Source organism: Hemitrygon akajei, chromosome 4 (assembly GCF_048418815.1).
Source record: "Hemitrygon akajei chromosome 4, sHemAka1.3, whole genome shotgun sequence".
In the NCBI taxonomy this organism is placed as follows: domain Eukaryota; kingdom Metazoa; phylum Chordata; class Chondrichthyes; order Myliobatiformes; family Dasyatidae; genus Hemitrygon; species Hemitrygon akajei.
Window position 1 is genome coordinate 163,978,539 of NC_133127.1, and position 25,181 is coordinate 164,003,719.

The 25,181-nt window shown below is 38.6% G+C and overlaps 1 protein-coding gene across 1 annotated transcript in view; it reads left to right on the top strand.

Annotated features, from left to right (window-relative positions):
• Positions 1–25,181, top strand: part of rxfp2b (relaxin family peptide receptor 2b) — a 102,502-nt gene that overhangs the window by 32,526 nt on the left and 44,795 nt on the right. Inside the window, exons 2-6 of the mRNA XM_073043859.1 lie at positions 2,574–2,720; positions 3,463–3,537; positions 8,632–8,737; positions 17,482–17,553; positions 21,532–21,603. Of these exons, the coding sequence (XP_072899960.1) occupies positions 2,574–2,720; positions 3,463–3,537; positions 8,632–8,737; positions 17,482–17,553; positions 21,532–21,603 (472 nt within the window). The remainder of the gene's footprint in view (positions 1–2,573; positions 2,721–3,462; positions 3,538–8,631; positions 8,738–17,481; positions 17,554–21,531; positions 21,604–25,181) is intronic.

Consider the following 25,181-nt stretch of genomic DNA (forward strand, 5'->3'; position numbering starts at 1 on the left):
TACTGTGCTCAGTTCTGGTCACCTCACTATAGGAAGGATGTGGAAGCCATAGAAAGGGTTCAGAGAAGATTTACAAAGATGTTGCCTGGATTGGGGAGCATGCCTTATGAGAATAGATTGAGTGAACTTAGCCTTTTCTCCTTGGAGTGACGGAGGATGAGAGGTGACCTGATAGAGATGTATAAGATGATGAAAGGCATTGATCATGTGGATAGTCAGAGGCTTTTTCCCGGGGCTGAAATGGTTGCCACAAGAGGACACAGGTTTAAGGTGCTGGGGAGTAGGTACAGAGGAGATGTCAGGGGTGTTTTTTTTACTCAGAGAGTGGTGAGTGCATGGAATGGGCTGCCGGCAACGGTGGTGGAGGCAGATATGATAGGGTCTTTTAAGAGACTTTTGGATAGGTACATGGACCTTAGTAAAACCGAGGGCTATAGGTAAGCCTAGTAATTTTGAAGGTAGGGACATGTTCAGCACAACTTTGTGGGCCGAAGGGCCTGCATTGTCCTTTAGGTTTTCTATGTTTCTAATTGCAAGAACTATTAAACATGATGTGTCCCATTGGTTCCATGTTCCATTTTCAGACCAAATAAATCATATTCACAAAATTGAGGACTCCAATATACCATTCTTATGCAGTTACATTAAATGCATAATATTGCACACAAAGGCTATTTTCTTTCTTTTCCAATATTTTTATTAAATTTCATATACACAAACACAGAATTCATAAGGATACTTATTATAAATCAAAATAAGATAGCACAAAATGCACTATTTATAAATCACACTGATACAGTCACGGTATCCCATATTGATAATCAATCAAATAAAATAAATTGAATCATGAAATACAATAATAATATGGTTAATTATATTATTTTAAAAATCTACACCTACTACCAAGACAAAGCTGGTTGGTTTAAAAAAAAGCAAGAGAATAAAAGAGTACTTTACCATATAATGTTTTATAATAATGGCCCAGATCTATACTTTAATAACAATAACAATTCAAAGATTTTTAAAATAGTTCAGAAAGGGTCCCCATAGCACTTGAAAATCTTGGTTAGAATCAGAAATTGAACAACAAATCTTTTCTAAATTTAAACATGACATAACATCGCATGTCCATTGAGCATATGTAAGGGGGGGAGGCGTGCAGCCTCCTTCCATTTAAGCAAGATCACCCTCCTAGCCATAAAAGAAATAAAAGCCAGTACCTGCAAATGAAAAGGCTCCAAGATTATAGTTCTTTCCTCAACAATACCAAATAAGGCAGTCAAAGGATTGGGCTTAAAATTAACTTTAAAAAGTACAGAAAAAGTTTGGAATACATCTTTCCAATATTTTTCAAAACTCGAACATGACCAAAACATATGAATTAATGAAGCCTCTCCATTATTACATCTGTCATAATAAGGAGATATATCTGCAAAACAACAAAAGAGTTTGTCTTTAGACATATGAGCCCTATGTACCACTTTAAATTGTAGGAAGGAATGACGAGCACATAATGATGAAGAATTAACCATTTTGAAAATAGCCCTCCAGGTCTCATCAGATAATAAAGTCAGTAAATCCTTTTCGCAATCTTTTTTAATTTTGTCTAAAGGAGCCATTCTCAATCCCAACAACAGACCATAAATAAAAGATATTGAGCCATTATCAAAGGTTTCAAATTAAAAAGTACATCTATTATGTTCTTATCCAGGCTGGTAGGAAATATATGTCGTTTAGATCGTAAAAATTCTCTAATCTGTGAGTGGATATTTGATAGGTTATATTTCACTGAGAGCTGCTCAAAAGAAGAGAGATTCCCTCCAACAAACAGATCCTGAAATTGTTTAATGCCTAATCTATCCTATTCTCTAAAAAACAGATCGGTCATAGATGGTTTAAAAAAATTAGAAAAAATAGGACTAGAAAGGGAAAATCTCAATAAACCAAAATGTTTTCTAAACTGTAGTCAGATCCTCAAAGTGTGTGTAACCACTAAACTGTCAGTTAATTTATTTAAAGATAAAGAAAGAGAGGATCCAAGAAGAGAAATAATAGAAAATTTCATAACAGAGTTGGCTTCCAAAACGACCCATATTGGAGAATCCTCACAATTAATATAATATAACCAGAACATAAGATTTCATATGTTAATTGCCCAATAATATCAACACCAATAATATCAACAGGCTTCAACACCTGTCACGTGACAAGTACACCACTGTCACATGTCACGGGTACGTAACACAAGAAGGAGCTAGATAGGTATCTTATAGATAGGGGAATCAAGGTATATGGGGACAAGGCAGGAACTGGGTATTGATAGTAGATGATCAGCCATGATCTCAGAATGGTGGTGCAGGCTCGAAGGGCCGAATGGTCTACTTCTGCACTTATTGTCTATTGTCTATTTGTGATTTTTGTTCTTTATACATTTTGAAATATTGCCTGACTTATTAAGTTTCTGAAATTATCAATAAATTGTAAATCACACTTGAAAATAAGTATTTCATAATTGATGTTTAAATAACTTTAATTGGAGTGCTTTGTTCATTCTCTCTTTCTGCCCTCTATAGAAGTCATGACAACGATAACTAACCTTCAGAACCATCATTGTCCTGTTGGATTTTTCGCCTGCGGGAATATCTCACTATGTCTGCCGCAGCACCTGCATTGCAATAAAGTTGAAGACTGTGAAAACGGAGCTGATGAAGAAAACTGTGGTAATGCATGTTTTTATCACTTGAAGTGGTATAAGCTGTCTGGCTGTTATAAGCCCTGCATGTACTGGTTAGGAGAATACAAAGTTGGAAAATTAAATGTAATTTGGCACATTGTAACATTTTACTTAAATATGGTCCAAGTATTCAGAGTAAGTTGCCAATTCAGCAAAGTTGTGCGATTACTGTACATGGTATTGCAAATTTACCAAGTAGCGTATTTCCTTACCTTAGAATAAATATGGTGCCTTTTCTTGCTTTTCACGCATATGCTGAATGAATTCCTCTGTGGATAACTGTTAGGAGCCAATGCACAGTTTTGTAGTACTGTAGTACTATTGGCAGCATTTTAATTTGTCCCATGTTTCATTTAAATATATAATTTGTTCCTCAGTTAAACGGTAGATTGTCTTTGTTTCGTATCTTTTTAAATTTTTCCTTGAAACTTTGGCTAATTGGTGCAGCTGCTTAATTGGGCCAAAATGTATTTCTCACAAAGTGTCCCAATTAACTGGAATCCATTGTATTAAAATATGCATTGACTTTATAATATGTGTAATTACTGTACCAGGAGTTGCAGAAATCAGGGTGCTGTTGAAGTTTCTGTTTTTCTACTCTGCTGTAACCAAATGAGTGCTTATATTAATTTCAATTGTAATCCTTACTTGACAATGCCTTTTGTTCCCATTAGTTATATTTTGTTTCTGAAAGTTATTACAATGTGCTTTCCTATCTTTCCTTTTAGATGATGATACTGGTTTCGCAGTTATGTTTGAAACCTATTTTAGGCCAACTCACAATAAATTGACAGAAGATTGCTGTAAGTGATCTAGTTACTCCAAACATGTTTATGTGTCTGAGGATTGTTTTAAAACCCAATAAAACTGGAACATATTTTTTGACAGAAGAATAACACTCTGGCATTCTAAAAATAAATTTGAATGATGAAGTGAACTATAGTGAAAGGTTTTGCACATGCCGAGAAGCAAAGTAAAAATGTTGTTATTTTCATAGTTTTGGATAGTTTTCTAGCTTTGGATTTCATGGTGACAAATTTCTGCTGACTGACTCTAGTCAGAGTTGTTGGATAGACTTAATCCAATAGACTGATGGAACTTGTCCAAGATACAAATAATTTTCATGCTGTGTTTCATTTGCACCAAAATATTTTGAGCAGCTCACAGGTCAGAGATGGATTAAAATACAATGTTTTTAGTGAAGATTTTGCATAATAAAGCTAGTTGAAGAACAGAGAAAGAATGTTGACCATAAGACATAGGAGCAGAATTCGGCCATCCGGCCCATCGAGTCTGCTCCGTCATTCAATCATGGCTGACCCTTTTCTTTCTCTCCTCCTCAACCTCATTTCCCGGCCTCCTTCCCTTAACCTTTGATACCATGTCCAATCAAGAATTTATCAATCTCTGCCTTAAATACACCCAATAACCTGGCCTCCACAGCTACATGTAGCAACAGATTCCACAAATTCACCACCCTTTGGCTAAAGAAAATTCTCCATATCTCTGTTTCGAAAGGGTTGCCTTCCATACTGAGGCTGCCTTCCATACTTGTCCTAGGCTCTCCTACCATGGGAACCATCCTTTCCACATCTATTCTATCTGGGCCTTTCAACATTCAAATGGTTTCAATGAGATCCCCCCTCATCCTTCTGAATTGCAGTGAGTACAGACCCAGAGCCATCAAACATTCCTCGTATGATAACCCTTTCATTCCTGGAATCATCCTTGTGAACCACCTCTGGACCCTCTCCAATGCCAGCACATCTTTTGTAAGATGATGGGCCCAAAACTGTACACAGTAATCAAGGTGAGGCGTCACCAGTGCCTTATAAAGCTTCAGCATCATAGCCTTGCTCTTGTATTCTAGACCTCTTGAAATGAATGCTAACATGGCATTTGCCTTCCTCACCACTGACTCAACCTGCAAGTTAACCTTCAGGGCATTCTGCACAAGGACTCCCAAGTCCCTCTGCATCTCTGATTCCTGGATTTTCTGCCCGTTTAGAAAATAGTCTGTACATTTATTTCTACTACCAAAGTGAATGACCATGCATTTTCCAATATTGTATTTCATTTACCACTTTCTTGCCCATTCTCCTAATCTATCTAAGTCCTTCTGCATCCTACCTGTTTCCTCAACACTACCTGCCCCTCCACCAATCTTCATATCATCTGCAAACTTGGCAAGAAAGCCGTCTATTCTATCATCTAAATCATTGATGTACAGCATAGAAAGAAGTGGACCCAACACCGACCTCTGCAGAACACCACTAGTCACTGGCAGCCAACAAGAAAAGGATCCTTTTGTTCCCACTTGCTGCATCCTACTAATCAGCCAATGCTCTAACCATGTTAGTAACTTTCCTGTAATACCACAGGCTCTTAACTTGGTAAGCAGCCTCGTGTGTGGCACCTTGTGTCTTCTGAAAGGCTTAATATACAACATCCACTGCATCCCCTTTATCTATCCTACTTGTAATCTCCTCAAAGAATTCCAACAGGTTTGTCAGGCAGAATTTTCCCTGAAGGAAACCATGCTGACTTTGTACTATCTTGTCCTGTGTCACCAAGTAATCCATCACCTGATCCTTAACAATTGACTCTAACATCTTCCCAACCACTGAGGTCAGGCTAACTGGTCTATAATTTCTTTTCTGCTGCCTTCCTCCTTTCTTAAAGAGTGGAGTGACGACTCTATTGAGGATGTACAAGCTTCACAGATGCTGATATTTTGAAGGGCTTGAATGCTATTTTTGATCAGTGAATTCATTTTTAGCCATAGTTGTGTTTGAGCATTCTGCAGAAACCTGGCACATCGAACGCCTAGAATCAAGACCAGTGAAACATCACTGAGTGGAACATATGTAAATCATTCTCTACTAACTGATATGCCAAAAATACTAGAATTGGGGGAAAAAACTAAAATTTTACAAATTTCATTTACAATGATCATTTTACTATATCAAAATATCTCAAGGAGCATCACAAAAATGCATTCAAATAAAAGATAGCACTGCAGTAAAAGGAAGTACTTGAATTATTCAAAACTGAGTCAGAGGAGAGTTTATAAGGATTCTTAAAGGAGATGAGGAAGAAGGAGCGATCTAGAGATGCACATCTACAGATTAGGGCAGGCTAAAGGCAGAGTGCCTAATTAGGCTGGAGTTGGATGGCTAAGGTTTCAGACTGGATGAGATTTGGGAAAGTTTAGACCATGAAGAGATTTGAACACAAAGATGAAATTTTACATGGAACTTAAATACATGTAAACATTTCAGTTAGGAGCAGGAATTGATCATTTGCTTCCTCAAGCCAACTCAGTCATTTAATAAAATCCCAACATGCGTACTTATAACTTCAGGTCTGTTACACCCATCTAGCAGGGATAATCTTTCACTCCTCAGTTATCAAATATCCATCTAGTACTATTATAAAAAATATTTAAAATCTCTGCTTTTACCACTCTTTCAAGAAGGCTTTAGAAGAAACTTGACCATTTGAAAGAATGGTTGAAAGAAAACATTACATCTCATCTCTCTATTAAGTAGGTGATTCTAATGTTGAAACTATGATCCCTAGGTCTAGATACTTCCACAAGAGAAAATATCTGCTCTTTCTACCTGTTAAGGCCCCTCTAAATTTTAAATGTTTCCTCTCATCCTCCTAAACTCCAATGGCTTTAAATGTAACCTGTCCTCATAAGACAGCCTGCTCATTTAATATACTGGTCTAGTATATCTTCTGAACCACTTCCAATACATTAACATCCTTCCTTAAATAAAGGCCAAAACTATAAACATTAGTCCAGGTGAATTCATCAATGCTTTATGGAACTGAAGCAAAACCTCCCTATTTTTGTAGTTGATTTGCCTAGCAATAAATTATAATATTAGGGTAGTTTTCCTCATTACTCAAAACATGAACTGAAGTGCCCAGATCAGAGAGCTCTGCAACCCTTTACCATCTGGATAAAATGAAATTTTGCTCTTCCTGCCAAAATGGATGATTTATAATTTCCCCACTTTATTCTTCTGTTGCTGATATTTGTTTACTCGTTTAATCTGTCTCTAATCCTTTGAAGTCTCCTTGTATCTTCTTCACAGTTCCACCTTCCTATCTATATTTGTGTCATCAGCAAATGTAGCATCTAGGCTTTCAGTGCCTTTGTCCAATAAATCGTAAAAAGATTAGGCCCAATTCTTAAGGCACACACACAAAATGCCAGTGGAACTCAGCAGGTCAGGAAGCATCTATAGAAATGAATAAAGAGCTTCTTGTATCTTCTTACATTTTGCCAACCAGAGCAATAACTATATATGCCTACTCTGTTTCCAGTTAGTCAGCCAATCTGATATCCATATCAGTATGTTGTATCCTAATCAATGAGCTTTGTTTTCAGCAGTAAATCTGATGTGGCAATTTATCAAATGCCTTCTGGAAATCTACATCCACTACACTCCCTTTTATCTATAGCCCATTACTTTTCCAAAGGACTCCAATAAATTGATCAAATTTGATTTCCCTTTCACAAAACTATGTTGATTTTCTCTGATCACTTCAAGTTTTTTTTCTATAAGCACGATGCTATACCATCTTTCATAATATTTTATAACATTTTCCCTACAACTGTTGTTAGGCTAATTGGCCTGTAGATTTCTGCTTTCTTCCGCCTCCCTTTTTGAAAAAAATATGAGTTAAATGGTTAATTTCAAAACCTTTTCCTATTCTTTCTGGAATTATTGGGAGCTCCATAAATAGCATATGAAAGTCTTTTTAAAATGCCACAGTTTTGTTGTGAATAACCATCTCCCAAATTAGCTTTAGTTTAAATTGAACCATCCAAAATATAAATATTCTTATTTTTTTGTAATTTTTTTTATTGAAGTTCATCAAACAAACATTTCCATAAAATGTATTTCAGACATTGTACATATACATCATATAATCATATATATCACAAATCTCCATGAAGTGTTTATCTGGGGTATACACTTATAGAAAAGAGTGGAAAGAAAAAACAAGCGAAAGGAAAGAACTATGTACAAGTAGGGAGTGATTTTTTTTTTACAACAGATTCATTGATTTGTGAGAATAAAATCAGGCCTATGAGGCATTATGTAGTTAAACCATTTTTCCCAGTATGAATCAAATTGTTCCAGCTTATGGTTAACAGATGCTGTTATCTTCTCCATTTTGTAAATGTCCATTGTAATTTCCATCCATGTATTTAAAGTTGGGCTCTCCTGTGATAACCATTTCCTAGTAAGAGTCTTTTCACCAGCCACCAACAGTATATTCATTAAATATTTATCTCTTTTCAACCATTCTTGAGGTATATATCCAAAATATATGGTCTTACTCTCCAAGGGTATTTCACATTTAAAGATGTCTTGTAGGGCATTGTGTATCCCCCTCTAATAGTTTTTGATAACAGGGCAGTCCCAAAAAATATAATGATTTGCATTTTGATTTCCACAATTTCTCCAGCAAACAGGGAGGTTACTATCATAATGGGATTTCTGAGAGGGTGTAATAAAATATCTTATCAAGTTTTTCCATCCAAACTCCCTCCATTTCTGTGAACTGGTACATTTCCATTGATATCTCCATATTGTCCATTCTTCCTCAGATATAATTATCCCTCCTTCCTTATCCCATTTTGTTTTAATGTATGAAGTCAAATGTGTTTTAAGATTTGACAACCCCTTATACAAGCTTGAAATGATTCTACTACCATTATCTGAATCATATGCTTTTCTAAAGAGCTCTATCATGCATGTATTTGCCTAATCTACTTGGACTTATTTTTGATTTCTCATATCAATTTGCAGAGAATCAAGCTTGATTAGCAATATACCAATTGATGTGTTTTGAATATGATTCTTAATTTACAGTACTTCAACATTTCCCACAAATATGTGATTGCAAAGAAACACAAATGAAATGTGAGAACAAGAAACTACACAAAGTGCCACAAGTTTCAGGAAATGTGACTTTTCTGTAAGTAATTCTATTTACATTTTGTTTTGTAAGTTTATTTATTGACCATGACAGGAAATAAAAACATTCATTTGCATTAAAAGTGTGGGATTTTCATCCTTAAAGTGTAACAGTGCTATATGCAAAAGAAATACAAGCTAACAGAATTTGGAAAGAATGTGCTTTTGCAACATTGCTAAGAATGTTTCCAGTTTATTATAATAAAGTATAGTGATGTGGAAAGATTTGGATAAAACATTGTTCTCCAAAAGGTTGTCTTCTGGCGAGTGAAACAGATATCACAGGAAACGAATGGTCTGAAAGGTTAATCCTGTGGTAACTTCTACTTTACAAAAAGACCACTCGACAACTTGATGGTCAAAAGAGCATCTTTATCTGGGATGGCAAATGATATTTCCAGGCTTCCAGGTACCTCGTGCGGCATGGGTGGAGGAACTATATACGATACATACTGGGAGTAAAAAGAGTGGAAGTAAAGACCCCGCCATCCCCGGATCCCGCCTCTTGCTACCAACAGCTTCCTGAATAGTATTAACTTACTTTTAATAATCTCACATTACAACACTTCTCCCCCTTTAAAATCCAACATTCCCCAAATATAGAAGAACTGGGAAATAAAAACAATGGTATCATTAGCAACAGGTTACCAATACAAAAACACCTAAAAAAAAAAACATGGCAAATTCAACATTCAAGCTAACAACAAAAGAAACTATCCGATCAAAGATTCAGTCTGTCAGGAGGTTTGCGAAGGCGCTGCGATCTACACACTACCCCCGGTGACCCAGCAGGCACTGCTGGTGAGGATGTTTTGGGTGGATCTAGTGTTGGGGACATGAGAGGGGTCTGTGTGTCCGCGTGAGAATATCCATCCTCTTCAGGGGACTCTGCCCCCTCCGCCAGTGTCTCTCCCTCTCGCAAAGTCACTGGTGGACATGCTTTCCTGGTATGCATGAAGTGGTCATTGCTCCTTAACTGTTTTGGACTACTGAGCTTCTTTGAAATCGGTGGCAAGCTATTCTCGGCATTATTGGGATAAACGGCATCTTCAGGTTTGCCACCTAGCTTGGAATGCACTGAAGAAGGAACTTTGGTTTTTGAACCGTGGCTCAGAATAGACCCAATTGCAAATTTTTCATAGAGTTCCTTGTTATAACTTGGAACTATCTGGAGTTCAACAGCAGGAAATCACAATGTGTTTCGGAAAACCTCTTGTGCTTGAACAAAGGTTAAATCACAGTCATTGATTTTGATGATACATTCATTCTCCTGGAGCAGGTTCTCTTTTCTTGAATGGCTGTTCTCTTCAATACCACGGATACTCAAGCCAAGGAATCTTCCACTCAGCGTAGAGTTAAAAGGCACCACATGGATTCCCAGGGGGCCACCGCCTCCAGAAAATTCTACTTTCTTTGTCAAATCACTTAGTGCTTTCTGAATGCTTGTCTGGTGGTCCTGGAGGCTCTGTTCTTACATCGTCTGGGGGTGTCCCGTTTGCTACTGTTACGATTGGCTTCACATGCAGGTTCCTGTTAGTGGGATCATCAGGCTGAGATGCACTTTGCTGTAACTGGGCAGGTGGTACAAGAGCTGGGTCACTGCTTCGCCGTACAAGAAGTGGCGTGCTGGCTTTCAGTGCTGAGGGGGTAACTTCAATTGCTCCTGTAATAGGCTGAAGAGCCGCAAGCTGTGCTGCGAGCTCACTCTCAAATGTGTCCGGACTGTCTGTCACTCACATTACCATCGGCGACTTCATCTGCACGCTGCACCTCATGCTCTTCCATCCTGTGTGCACATTTAAATTCATGCCAGTTGAGCCAGATTTTGCAAAGCCAATTGCGGCCCAGAAGACTGGGCCCACTGCCCTTAGCTATCACCAGCCAGGCTTCAGCCTTCTGGCCCCTGGCTGAAATATCCACGTATAACACCCCTAAATGAGGTATGGGCTGCCCCGTATAGGTCCTGAGTTTGAGCTTAGATGGTCTGATGGGAGGCAGGTTGGATCCCCGTGTCCTCCTGTAGGTCTCTTCACTAATGACTGATGCAGTAGCCCCTGAATCAATCTCGAACTTAATGTCCTTTCCCTTGACAGTGACTGTGGCATAATATGGTTCAGGTGGTCCCTCATCCGTTTCACCCCAAACATGTAGGCACACGCTGCCTCTTCGTCTGCTTCTCCTAGGTGGTGTGTGGCTGCCTGAGTCTGTTGAGCTTTCCCCTGCCCAGGCTTAACCTTACCCTTTATGCTCCTGCACTCTTTAACTAAATGTCCCTTTTTGCTACAAGCATGACAGACAGTATCTTTGAATTTACAAACATTTGCATAGTGCGTTCCTCCACACCGAAAACATTCCACCCGCTGTTCCTGTCTACCAGTCTCCCTCCTGACTTGGAGCACTGCCGCCAACTGCGATCCCCCATATCCTTTCTGTATATCCTTGGCATTATTAGCAGCCAACTCCATGCCTTGAGCAATCTCTAGGGCTGTCTTGAAAGTCAACGGTGGGGTTTCCCCCAACAAGTGGCGTTGTACGGCGTCATTATTAATGCCACATACTAATCTATTACTGAGCATGTCATCTAACACGGCTCCGAAATCGCAATGCTCTGATAGCTGCTGAAGCTTGGCCACAAAATCGCCCACAGACTGACCTGGCTTCCGGACATGGCTGTGAAACTTGAACCGTTGAACTATCACCGAAGGCTTCAGATTGTGGTGGTTCCCCACGAGCTTGACCAGTTCGTCGTATGGAATTTCTCCCGGTTTCTGCGGCGTAGCCAAGTTCTGTATCAGCTTGTACGTCTTTGCCCCACACAAACTCCAGAGAATAGAGCGCTTCTTAGCCTCCTCAGTAATTCTATTAACACAGAAAAAGTGGCCCAACCTTTCCTGGTACTCCGGCCACTCCTCGATTTGCCCATCAAACACACCGACGGTTCCAAACGCAGCCATCCGAACATGAGGCTCCACACGAGCTCACAGCTCCTGATCGAAAACGGGGCCGACCCATCCACAAAACCAGTTTACCTTGTCGCCAAAAATATGCAGTAACTTCTACTTTACAAAAAGACCACTAGACAACTTGATTACCAAAAGAGCATCTTTATCTGGGATGGCAAATGATATTTACAATACAGAGTTTTCCAGGTACCTCGTGCGGCATGGGTGGAGGAACGATATACAATGCATACTGGGAGCGGAAGTAAAGACCCCGCCAACCCCGGTTCCCGCCTCTTTGCTTCCAACAGCTTCCCGAATAGTATTAACTTACTTTTAATAATACTCACATTACAACACTTAATCCCATTTTCCTTTAACATTGGAGTATAGGGATGATCAGGTACATAAAATTGAATGTGAGATATTCCGATTGAAACACATCTGAGGATCAAAAGGGACTCTTTGAGTTAAAATATTCCAGTCAGCTGGAATTTATTGTCTACAGTTTTTCAGAATGTGTCCCAATTGGCCAGGTATGCAGGAGCTTTGTCTCGTTCTTGAAACTCAAACACAGTGTTTCCAAGCTTGAAGACTTGCTGGGTTGTCACAAAATAAATATAGGCTGAAAACATAATGTGATGCAATTTGTAGAAATCTTGCAAATGAATGTCAATTTGGAAGGAAGCGAAGGTAGGAAGGGCAGAAATAGAGAACAATAGTAGAAATGTAGCTGTCTTTTGGGGATTCAATAGAATGGCAGTAACCTAGCTACCACCATAAGTTTCATATATAAGATTTTCACTCTGGCATCAATCTAAAGGACAGCAATTAATGTGCACATTCAGGGTGGGGATGAACACCCAGAAATTGTGATCCCAGTGAGAACCAATGCCACAGAAAGAAATGTATAAAGATGAGTTTCAGGAGTTAGAAAAGTGTGAAAGAAAAAGGTCTTCAAGGGTAGTAACCTTTGGATTATGCCCAGTGCCATACATTGGTAATTGTAGGATAAAACAGGTTAATGTGTGGTTGAAAACTTCTGATTCTGGAGACAATAGGACAAGATCTGTGCAGAAAATCTTTTATACAATACCTTTCATGTCCTTCATAAAAATTTCATGTTTAAACTAATTTGGCAGAGGGATGGGAACTAGAGTGGTAGGACTGAGGGTGGGTTAGTTCGTTTACAAACAGAGGCAATGTGCAGTGAGACTGCTAGCAAGGATAGGCTGATGATAGGGCAACATTGCAGTCAACGGAATGAGTTGCAATGTAAAACGGGACAAATCGAAAAGAGTGATGAATACAGGACTGAAAATGTCATATTTGAATGCACACAGTAAACGGAATAAGGTAGATAAATTTGTAGCACAGTTACAGATTGGCATGTATGACATTGTCAGCATTACTGAATTGTGGCTGAAAGATTATAGCTGGGAGCTTAAGGTACAAGGATACGCATTGTATTGAAAGGATAGGCAGGTAGGCCAAGGGAATGGGGTGGCTCTGTTGGTTAAAAAGAAATTGAATCAAATCATTAGAAAGAGGTGACATGGGATTAGAAGGTGTTGAATTATTGTGGATAAAGTTAAGGAATTGCAGGAAATCGCACATATATTGGGAAAATCAGGATGGTGCTGGATCCCAGGAGGGGAAATTTGAATAATTCCCATGAGATGGCTTTTTAGAGCAGCTTGTGGTTGAGCCCACTAAGGGATCAGCTATTCTGGATTGGGTGTTGTGCAATGAACTGGAATTGATTAGAGATCTTAAGGTAAAGGAACCTTTGGGGCCGGTAGTCATTATATGATAGCATTCACACTGCAATTTGAGAAGAGGAAGCTAAAACCAGATGTATCAGTATTACAATGGAGAAAAAGGAATTACATAGGCATAAGAGAGGATTTGGCCAAAATTGATTGGAAGGGAACACTAGTAGGGATTACGGCAGAGCAGCAATGGCTGGAATTTCTAGGAGCAAATTAGAAGGCACAGGTTAGATACATCTCAAACAAGAGGATGTATTCTAAAGGCAGGATTATGCAACTGTGGCTGACAAGAGAAGTCAAAGCCAACATAAATACCGAAGAGAGAGCAAATAATAGAGCAAAAATAAGTGGGAAGTTAGAGGATTGGGTAGCTTTTTAAACCCAATAGAAGTCAACTAAAAAAATCATAAAGAAGGATGGACTACAAAGGTAAACTGTCAAATAATATTAAAGAGAATACAAAAAGTTTCTCACATATATAAAATGTAAAAGAGAGGCAAGAGTAAATATTGAATTCTAGCATGGTTCTGGAGGACTGGAAAATTACAAATGTGCAGAAGAAAGGAAATTATTGATCAATTAGTCTGACCTCAATTGTTGGAAGATGTTGGGGTCAATTGTTAAGGATGTGGTTTTGGGGTACATGGAGGCATGTGATAAAATAGGCTGTAATCAGCATGGTTTCCTCAAGGGAAAATCTTAACTGACAAACCTGTTGGAATTTTTTTTAAGAAATAACATGCATGAGGCTAAGTAATAAGCTTAAGAGCCCATGGTATTATAGGAAAGAATATAGCATGGATAGAGCATTGACTGATTGGCATGAAGCAAAAAGTGGGAATATTGGAGCCTTTTCTGGTTGGCTGCCAGTGACTAGTGTGATCCACGGGGTCTGCTTTGGGACCACTTCTTTTTATGTTATATGTCAATGATTTGGATGATGGAATTGATGACTTTGTGCGCAAGTTTGCAGATGATATGAAGATAGGTGGAGGGGCAGGTAGTTTTGAGAAAGCATTGAGTTCACAAAAGAACTTAGACAGATTAGGAGTATGGGTAAAGAAGTATCAGATGGAATACATTGTCAGGAAGTATATGGTCATGCACTTTTGATAGAAAAAATAAAAGTGTAGACTATTTTCTAAATGGAAATATTTGAGATGCAAAGGGACTTGCAGGATTCCCTAAAGGTTAATTGGCAGGTTGAGTCAGTAGTGAGAAAGGCAAATGCGATGTTAGCATTCATTTCGAGTGGACTAGAATATAAAAGCAAAAATGTAATGCTGAGGCTTTATAAGGCACTAGTGAATATTGTGAGCAATTTAGAGCCCCTTATCTAAGAAAGGACAGTGCTGGCAGTGGAGAAGGTTCAAAAGAAGTTCACAAAAATTATTCCAGGAATGTTTGGAATAAGGAATGTTTAATGGCTTTGGGTTTGTACTCTCTGGAATTCAGAAGTAAGAGGGGGGATCTCATTGAAACCTATTGAATATTGAAAGGCCTAGATGGAATGGAAGTGGAGTGGATGTTTCCTATGGTGGGGGAGTGAAAGACCAGAGGACAGAGCTTCAGAATTGAGGGATGTCAGTTTAGAACAGAGATGCGGAAGAATTTCTTTAGCCAGAGAGTGATGAATCTGGTGGAATTCATTGCTACAGATGAGTTTAGAGTCCAAGTTATTAGGCATACTTAAGGCAGAAGTTGATACGTTCTCGATTGGTCAGGACATGAAGGGATATGGGTAAAAAGCAGGAATTTAGGGTTCAGAGGGAAATGGATCAGCCAAATTTTCTGTGCTGTAGTTTTCTATGGTTCTATGATGAAATGGCGGAGCTGACTCAATGAAGCAAATGGTCTAATTCTACTCCCTTATCTTATGGTCCATAGAAAATCCCAAACCTAAAGGCAGATATTTTGTTTTGAACTGTGAATGATGTTTTAATAAAAGCCAACTTATATGAAATAACCTTTCACAAAAAATGATAAATTCCATGTAATTTTCCTCAATGATTTTGATTGAAGAATTTATATTGAACAAGATACTGGAGATAATCTCCTACCTCTGCTTCAAAACACTTCATGTCACTTTTCACATCCACTTGAAAAAGGAAGAGTTTTGTTTTAAAGATTCACCAGAAAGATGATGGTAACTGGATTATAATTAGGTGTCAGTCTACATTTTGCTTTTGAAGTCAAGATGGACTGATCACAGCTCAACCAAGTTAGGAATACTATGATCATAGGATACAAATTAATATGGTGTAGGTTAATACTAATTTGGCTGGTGTAAACATCAGGATAAAGCACTAACTGGAAGAGGAACAATTGAGACATTGTTCCTCAATTCCTCAATCAGCCACGGAGCCATATACAGTTAGGAGTGGGTTATTGTAGATATGGTTAGGTTATAGGCAGATGTGACCAGATAACACATGGTGGAGGTAACATACTTGGCTCAGAGATCTATGCATGGTTCCTATGGAAAATGAGTGGCACTTGTCCTTTTATTTATGCTATTGGACTCCTGCCACCATGCCATAATTGCATTAATCACAGAAAGCCCTTGCAGGCACAATAAAGTTCAATATTTTCTTCCAAATCTATATATGGTTTTTTCCCCACTGGAAAAAGTCAACAACATTCCATCCATCTTGCTGCAGCCATTATGGTAACATGCCTTGGCCCATGCAACCATCGATGGAGAAAGATTGATGAATCATTATTAACGAACTTTTATATGAAATATGACATGATGAAATATTTCAAATTGAAATATTTATGTTGTGGTGCCTTTAACATCTACACTCTGGCCAAGAATTGTTCTGATGGCCAGCGACAGAGGTAAACTAAGGCAAGGGGCAGATAATGAATGGAGGACTATGGCAGTATTTACTGAAAATAAACAACACTTGAACTTTATTCTTTTGCCAACTCATCCAGTATTTCTCCCTGCAGCCAGGGACTTTACCATTTTCATTACAGTGTAGTGCAATGAGCGTTGGTCTGAATTGGACCCTAAGGCTCAAAATCACTTTCAATCATTCATTTACTTAGACATGAAGATCTTAAAAGTACTGAAAATGTAACTTTTACTTGTGGCTGAAATCAGCACAATATAAAAAATGTTACACAATAAGACAATGTGGCAAAGTGCCTTCAATTGACAAAGATTTCACTGTGTAGATTCTGCTCATGCGTGCCTGGATTATACATCAGGGTTATCAGCAAAGCTATGAACCTTTGTCATGCAGCAGCCACCTTCTGTTTCATACATTGATGCAAATGCAGCCGATATAACAGAGTTTTGCAGAATGAAAGTAGATCACAGCAGGTGAAAGTTTGCAAACTGGACCTCATTTGGCAAACCGAACACATTTGTGCCTTGCCAGTGAAGTTCAGGTAGGGCAATTTCTCCCAGAGGAAAAAGCTGACTCCCTTCTTTCCCTTCTCCCTCACTCTTTTTCAGCATCTTGCCCTAGTTGGCATGCAGTCTGCTCATTCTCCCAGTCATGTAATATTGCAAAGTGAATACATGCCACTGAGCATATATTTGGAAGCAAGTAGTTTCCAGAGATTTTTTTTTTAAAGCAGCAGAAGGTGAAATGACTGCCATATCTCTCCCTTCAGCATGCAGATTAATGTTTGTCTTCTCAAGTCTGTTAAAAAGATTATTCAGTTATCCAACAAGCATTGCTTTTACATCTAGCTTAACAGATGTAAGAGGCTAGAAAAATGGATAACACAAAGAAGTACAATTAAATTGAAATTGAATAAAAGTTCTGTAACAAATTCCTCTAGAGCTATTGAGAAAGGTTTTATTTTGCATTTGCAGCACAAACCAACTGCAGTCATAATGAATGGCTCTTAGCACAATTATATATATTTTGCAATGAAAGCAAGTGTTTGCTATATTGCTATAGGTGAATCTTACCAGCTGTTAGCACCAGGACACCAAGAGAACATGGACCCTCCTTATGGACACATGACTGGACCAACTGATTTATAGATATTAAAACTGCTTTTCTCCAAAATAGGTCTCTGAAGAGCAATAAAATCAAAAGTCTGCCTGATGACGCTTTCCTCATGTTCTCCCACCTGAAGGAATTGTGAGTGCATTTTCATCCTTTTATTTTTCTCAAGCATGAGCTTCTATATAGTTTCTATAACTTTTTATTTATTTTGCCTTCCATAGTACTGATTCTTATTTGACTTTAATATTGATGTACTTTTAAAAGGAAAGAAACTGTCAAAAGTGTGCTGTAGAAAGTTTTTGTTTTTCAATTCCAGCATCTGTGACTTCTTTTTAATTTTTCTGTAGAAAGCAATAATTCTAATATTTTCTAAATAAAATTCAAGAATTGAACTATTTGTTTGGGTTTCTGATTTCTCTGCAAATTGCATTATATTGTGCACTGGGTACAGTGCAGGAAATTGAAATGCTCTTGGGTTTAAATACCACAATGTAATTATTTACAAAGGTTTTTGGGTTTATTTTTGAATTATACACTGAATTCCTTCCAACAGGTGCTAAATTGTCAGATAATCTCAGTTTAAAGCAGTATCAGCAAATGTATTGTTGCAGAATTCTGCGTCACAGAATTCACTTGCAGACTCTTAAAGTGGCTTGAGATAACAACACACACAAATTACTGGAGGAACTCAGCAGGCCAGGTATACAGTCGATACTTTGGGCCAAGACCCTTCATCGGGACTCTTCGTGAGGTAAGGTCTCGGTCCTGAAATGTTGACTGTTTACTTTTTCCCATAGATGATACCTGGCCTGCTAAGTTCCTCCAGTATTTTGTGTGTGTTGCTTGGATTTCCAGCATCTGCATATTTTCTCTTGTTTGAGCTAACATCACTTCCTTTACTGTAAGATTTGCTTTACTTTGCTCTGCATCCCATACAGCAGCAAAATGATGTTTTTATATGACCCAAGAAGCTAAGTTAGTTCATCTGTTGATCAGCCATAGAAAAATAAAATAAATTAGAACTGCAAACACAGTTCTAATGGTAAGTTGGATGACAACACTTTCTGCCAACTAGCAAGATAGATAAGCTATGACGGAAGTCAATGTACCATGTATGTAAGAGCTGCAGAGCTAAATGCGTCATTACAGAGAATGAAGCAACATCTGTCCAGCCATTTCCTACTTCCTCTCATTCCTCTTCCCCACATAATTTCAAAGATTGTTATGTACTTTATCATGAGTTACTGCATTCCTTACTTAGTGTGCTTTTTTTGTTTGGAAATTTTCTTTACATGCCTGAAGTTTTCATTTATTACAGTATAGGGTTAGGTCAAGTAAAATCTTACACTGAAAGAAATTGCTTTCAGCTTGTATTGTAATAGAGATGCCCCTGGTTTAAACATGGCTGGGGGAAGTTGTTAGATAAAGAGAAGGAAAAGCAGCAAGAGAAGAGAGTTTACTTTGGGATATAAATTGCATACTGCTGGAAAGCAGGTGCATGCATCTCAATCCTTTTATGCCTCGTATCCATTTGGTTATGAGGTCTACATTCATATAATACACCAAGAAGGTCTACATTTGTATAATACACCATCCAACCATAATGAAGTTAATTAGCTACTTAGTTTGTGTTTAAAACTGCTGGGAGTTACTGTGTCATGGCTCCATGCTTTCCCAATGCTGCACTGGAAATCTTGATTGAAGGTCTGAACAGGAGGAGTGTTGCAATCAGCCTACAAGGACTGGGATCTCCTCCAGATTTATACTGTGGATTAAGGAATCAGGAATGATTATCATGGAGTTCTATGATGTGAATTTTGTTGTTTTGCAACAGCAGTACAGTGCAAAGACATAAAATTACTACAAGTGATAAAATAAATAGTGCCAAAAGAATAATAAGGTAGTGTTCTTAGACCATTCAGAAATCCGATGGAAGGGAAGAAGCTGTTCCCTTATCATTGAGTGTGGCTATTCAAGCTCCCATACCTCCTTCCTGACAGCAACACTGAGAAAATGCATGTCCCGGATGGTGAGGGTCCTTTATGATGGATGCTGCCTCCTTGAGCCACTGCCTCCAGAAGATGTCTACAGTGGTGGGGAGGATACCAGCCTGTGATGCAACCAGTCAGAATGTTCTCCACCGTGCATGTATAGAAACCTACAAGAGTCTGGTGACATACCTTGTTTCCTCAAGCTCCAAGCAAAGAATGGCTGCTGTCCCCTCTTCATGATTGCATCACTGTGTTGGGCCCAGGACAAAAGCTTGGAAATGTTGACACTCAGGAACTTAAAGCTACCACCTATTCCACCACTAACACCTCAGTGAGGGCTGGCGTGTGTTTTCCCAACTTCCTGAAGTTCACAATCAATTCCTTGGTCTTGCTGTCAATGAGTGTCATGTTGTTATTGTGACACCACTCAATCAACAGTGGAGGTAGAAGCAGGTGATTCCTCTGGAGTCAAGCACCAACCACCTGGATGTAGTGTGATGAGTTCTTAATGACTTTGTGTATCTGATTAAAATTCGTTAATGCATCTTTATAAAGCACATCTTAGTGTATGACCACTGGTAACGTTAGCTGTTTGGCAGGTGACACACCTGTCTTCTATTCCATATTCCCCATTGAGGAAGACATAACTAGAGAGATTATGGACAAGTTGTGGCAAGCAGTGGTAACAAAGGCATGGAAGATGATCACATTCTTAAAGATAATCCTTCCTTCCACATCCCACTTCCCCTGTACTTGCCTTAAAAGTTTCAAAGAGCACTAAATGTCAGAGAGTTAATAAAATGCCTCACAGCTTTGACAGAAGCTAAAGAATCAGTGCTTACCTTCTCTCAGAATCTGTCAAGGCAGTTGCAGCATCTGCACTAGAGTGGTCAGTGTACCATTGTCACCGGATCTGAGGGCACACATCTCCGAGATTAGTCCTCCCGACCAAATATGGGCAGATGGGACTATAGCTCACAACTCCAAGTGTGAGCTGGGTCGAACATGACCCAACCTGAAGTAGGCAGGGGAGCACTACAGTGTGAGGAGGAGATTTAAAATGGCACATTACTGGATATCTGAGACATGTTTTAAAAGTAATCACTTAAATGAAAGAGCTGACATTAAATGTTTCAAGTGCCACTGGTAGACTAAGCATTGCTGGGCAGAACTGGAATGTTACAGAGAGAATAGAGCCATTTTAGTGCAAAAGTGAAAGGGAACGATACGTGTGACATTGGTGGAAATGGGGAAACAGGATCCACCTAGTATGGAGTCAATGGACTGAACCTAGACAACACTATTCGGTATTTGTAGATGACATGAAACTCCGAATTGTGGTTACAAATGAGGAGGCTGGTTACACACCCAAATGAGTGGTGAAACAGGCAAATTGACTTTATTGCTGAGAGGTGTCAAATAGTTAGCTTCACTGTTTATGAAGCATGAATATTAACTAATTGGATAACCTTAAATGGATGCATGAGTAATGAAATAAGAGCTTCATATTCATGAACCTTTAAAATGTCTAATTAAATTTATAAACCCTTTTTTATAAACTCATGAGTTTCTTCCCCTAGGAGTATAAAAGTAAAAATACTTTATCAGATTCTGGGTGCAAGACTTCCTTGGAAGGATGTCAGGGCTTTGGAAAGGGTACAGAGTAGTTATTGAATAGTGTCAGTTATGAGGGACTTCAGTTGTGTGGAGCATTTAAAGAAGTTGTGATTGTTCTTGTTACAATGGGGAAAGGTTAGATTTAGCAAAGGTCATATGTCATAGAACTGAGAAACAGGTCCTTCCGCCCAGCTGGTCCAGGCTAACCATCAAGCACCCATTTATACCGACTCCATTTCCCTCCCCCACATTACTGTCAAATCCTACCACCCCCTCTCCATTTTACCACTCATCTGCAGTACATACCATGGGATTTTGATAAGAGTATCCTTCCATATTCCTATCAAACCCATAAAATGTAGCTATCCACAGTGTTTTATGAGATTTTGATGAGGGTATATAAGAAGAGTTTGCTTCTATTCGTAGGAGGATTGGTGACTGTTGATTATGGACTTGAGTCAATTTAAGAACACAATTAGAATATTGTTAATTCATTTTCTTACAGATATCTGCAGCATAACCAAATGCAATCTATCTCAAAAACTGCATTTTGTGGACTTTACAATCTCAAACGACTGTAAGTAAACAGTTTGTATTCTATGACTTATTTTAATGCTTCAGAATAAGCTTATTTGTATTCCCATATATAAATTGAAACATATTTAGCCTTCTTGCAATGGAACATATTTTCCTTTTTCCTCTCCCCAACTTCTAGCACATGATGTTGCTCTAGATACATCCTGGCTATTTTCCCAATGCTGTTGTGCTCCAGATGAAAAGATTACAAATATACTCATGTCAGGGATTAAAAGGAAAATGCAGAATCCTGGAAAATAGCCAAACTCCATTACTATTTGGCAAAACATGTCCTGTAGATTTTATAAACTCTAGAAAGTTCCAGAAATGACAATTATTGGTTTCCTGCACCATTGAAGTAATTGAACTACTTTGCAGCACATGTGATTCTTAACTTCCAGCAATCTAATCCAAACAATTCTTGAACTTTGCCTTTACAGCAGTGTTTCATGCTCAGAGTTTCGTGGTGTGCAGCCTCTATTTCTGATCTCTCTTTGAGGTGCAAACAGTATCAACATCTGAGCAGGTGCTTAGAAGATGATGCTGTGTCTTAATTATCACTCTCCCCTTGATTTCGTCAATGCCACTGCCCAGGTTTTTGGAATGCATATGAGTAACATTCTAATGAGATAACATAATAAAGTAGCAGGTACATCATTAGCTTGTAAATCAAAAGGATGTAATGAGAGGAACAAATAAAGGTACCATCAATTGCCATGGTGTCAGTCCAACATGGACTAGGTAATGGCCTACCTATAATAGTCAGCATTGTGTAGATGTGTGACATGTTTGTACCCCAATATATGGTTGGCCATAGATTTCTATGGTGTGCCTCTTTTGGCTTCCAGGGGATTGAAATGTGTGCTAGCAAGCAGCATTCAGTATATTGGGAAATAGTTGCTAACTTGGTTGAACAGTTGGCAGTATGTGAAATCAGTGGAATGGTGGGTACGAAGCTTGCAACTGTAAGGTTTAGGATATGAATGTTAGGTGTGAGCTCTGATTAATAGAGATTGATGCATGTGATTTATGAGAATTGTGAACTGTCTAAGCTGAAGGTAGAAGATATTCCCTTTGAAGATGTTTTCATTGACTTGCCCTCTCAGATGAGGTTATTAAACATCCCATAGAACAAATTTGTGTCCTCTGAACTTGACATCTACATGCCGGCTATTTCTTGTGTTTGACCCCATGTCTTGTGGCCTTCATATCTCGGTGAAGATTAGAATATTTTAATTCTCTCTGTCTTATCAATTTCCATTGCAGTCAGAAGAATTTGTATTCACATGCCTATCAATGTCCAGCCACTTACTCAACTGGCATGTTATTAAGTGATGAAAGTTAGTATTTGAACAACTTTGACCATGATGTTGTGCCAGTCTTTTAACCTACTCCAAAATCAGTCTAACCCTTCCCTCCCACAAAGTCCTCCATTTTTCCTTCATCCATCTACCAATCTTAAATATCACTGATGTATCTGTCTTTACCACCGCCCAGAATCTACTATGCATCTACAAGTCAATATTTTTAAAAAACTGCCTCTGACATCACCTCTGTATCTTCCTACAATCACTTTAATGCCATTCACACCCTGGGAATATCTGCTCTGTCAATGCCTCTTATCATCTTAGCTACCTTATCAAATCATTTCTCATCCTCCTACACTCCAAAGAGAAAAGTCCTAGCTCGCTTAAACTTTCCAATGAAACATTCTCTAATCCAGGAAGCATCCTCGTAAATCTCCTCAACACCCTCTCAAAAGCTTGCATGACCTTCCCATAGGAAGGATATCAGGTGCCATTAAGTACAAGTGCCTCAGGACTCACACTACCAAATTCAACAAGAGTTACCACCCCTCAACCATCAGGCTCTTGAACAAAAGTGGATAACCACACTAATTCAATTTCTGGTGTTCCTACAACTGATGTCTCACTTTAAGGACGCTTTATCTTGTTATTTATTGCTATTGGTTTATATTTGCATTTGCACAGTTTGTTGTCCATTGATCCCGTTTACAGTTACTGTTCTACAGATTTGCTAAGTATTCCCTCAGAAAAAGAACCTCGGGGTTGTATGTGGTGACATATATGTATGTACTCAGATAATAAATTTTACTTTGAATTTTGAAATATAATGAGGCAACCATAACTGAACATAAGATTTCAAACAAGATCTGACCAGAGTTTTATAGAACTGCAACATCACCTCGTGACTCTTGAACTCAATCTATTGAAGACTGAGTCCAAGAGCCACGATTGACTATTGTAGGCTAACACACTAAATGCCTTCTTAACCATTCTACCAACTTGCAGGGCAACTTTGAGGGGATATATGTATATGGACCCCAAGATCTTTCCATTCCTCCACACTGCTAGGAATCCTGCCAGTCTCCCTATATTCTGGCTTCAAGTTGGACCTTCCAACATATATCATTTACTTTTCTAGATTGAATTTCATCTACCAATTCTCAGCCCAGTTCTGCAACCTATCAATGTCCCATTGTAACTTATAATATCTTCTACACTATCCAAAACACAACCAACCTTTCTGTCAGCTGCAGACTTATTAAACCTCCCCCCCACTACTTCCTCATCCAACTCATTTATAAAAATCATAAAGACCAGGAATACCAGAACAGAACCCTGAGGATGTCCACTGGTCACAGATCGCCAGGAAGAATATGCTCCATCTATAACCAACATTTGCCTTCATAGGCAACCAACATAGGCAAACCAATTCTGAATCCATGCCTCCTGACTTTCTGAAAAAAACCTACCGTGGAGAGCCTTGTCAAATGCCTCAATAAAATCAGTGTATTCTACATCCACTGTTCTACCTTCATCAATTTATTTTGTCACTTTCTCAAAGAATTCAATCATACTCATGAAACATGATCTGCTTTTCACAAAACTATGCTGATTATGCCCTAAACAGATGTTTTACCTCCTGGTGTGTTGGAGGCTGAACAGTGACCTTACTGAAGTTAACTTCTCCACAACATCCAAGGTGCCGCTGCAAGGTAGTTTCATTTGCCTATGTTTGGGTACATATCCCTGTAGGCTTTACCTATCCATGTACCTGTCCAAATGTACCTTCTTACCTTCTTTGTTGTACACTACACCCCTGATGTTGGTGTCATCTGCAAACTTACTAATTATGTAAAAACATTGTCATATAAGTTGTTAATATAGATGGCAAACAACAGTGGACCCAGCACTGAGTCCTGCAGCACACCACTGGTCACAAGCTTCCAATCTAAATAACAACCCTCCACTATCACCCTTAGATTCCTTCCACAAAGCCAATGATGTATCCAGTGAGTTACTCACCTAGACCAGACTATTATACAGAGCCTTGTCAAAGACCTTGTTAAAGTCCATGTAGACAACATCAATTGCATCTAAATGTATATTATTATTATTATTATTATTGCTGAGTTGACAATGGAATTCACTAAAATCCAATTATGTCTTTAGGTTGATTATTTGACTGTTCTGTAATTATTTACCGACTCAATACTTTCTCTGATTTTTGAATGTTTATGGTACTAGTATAAATAGTTGTAATAATTTTATCCAG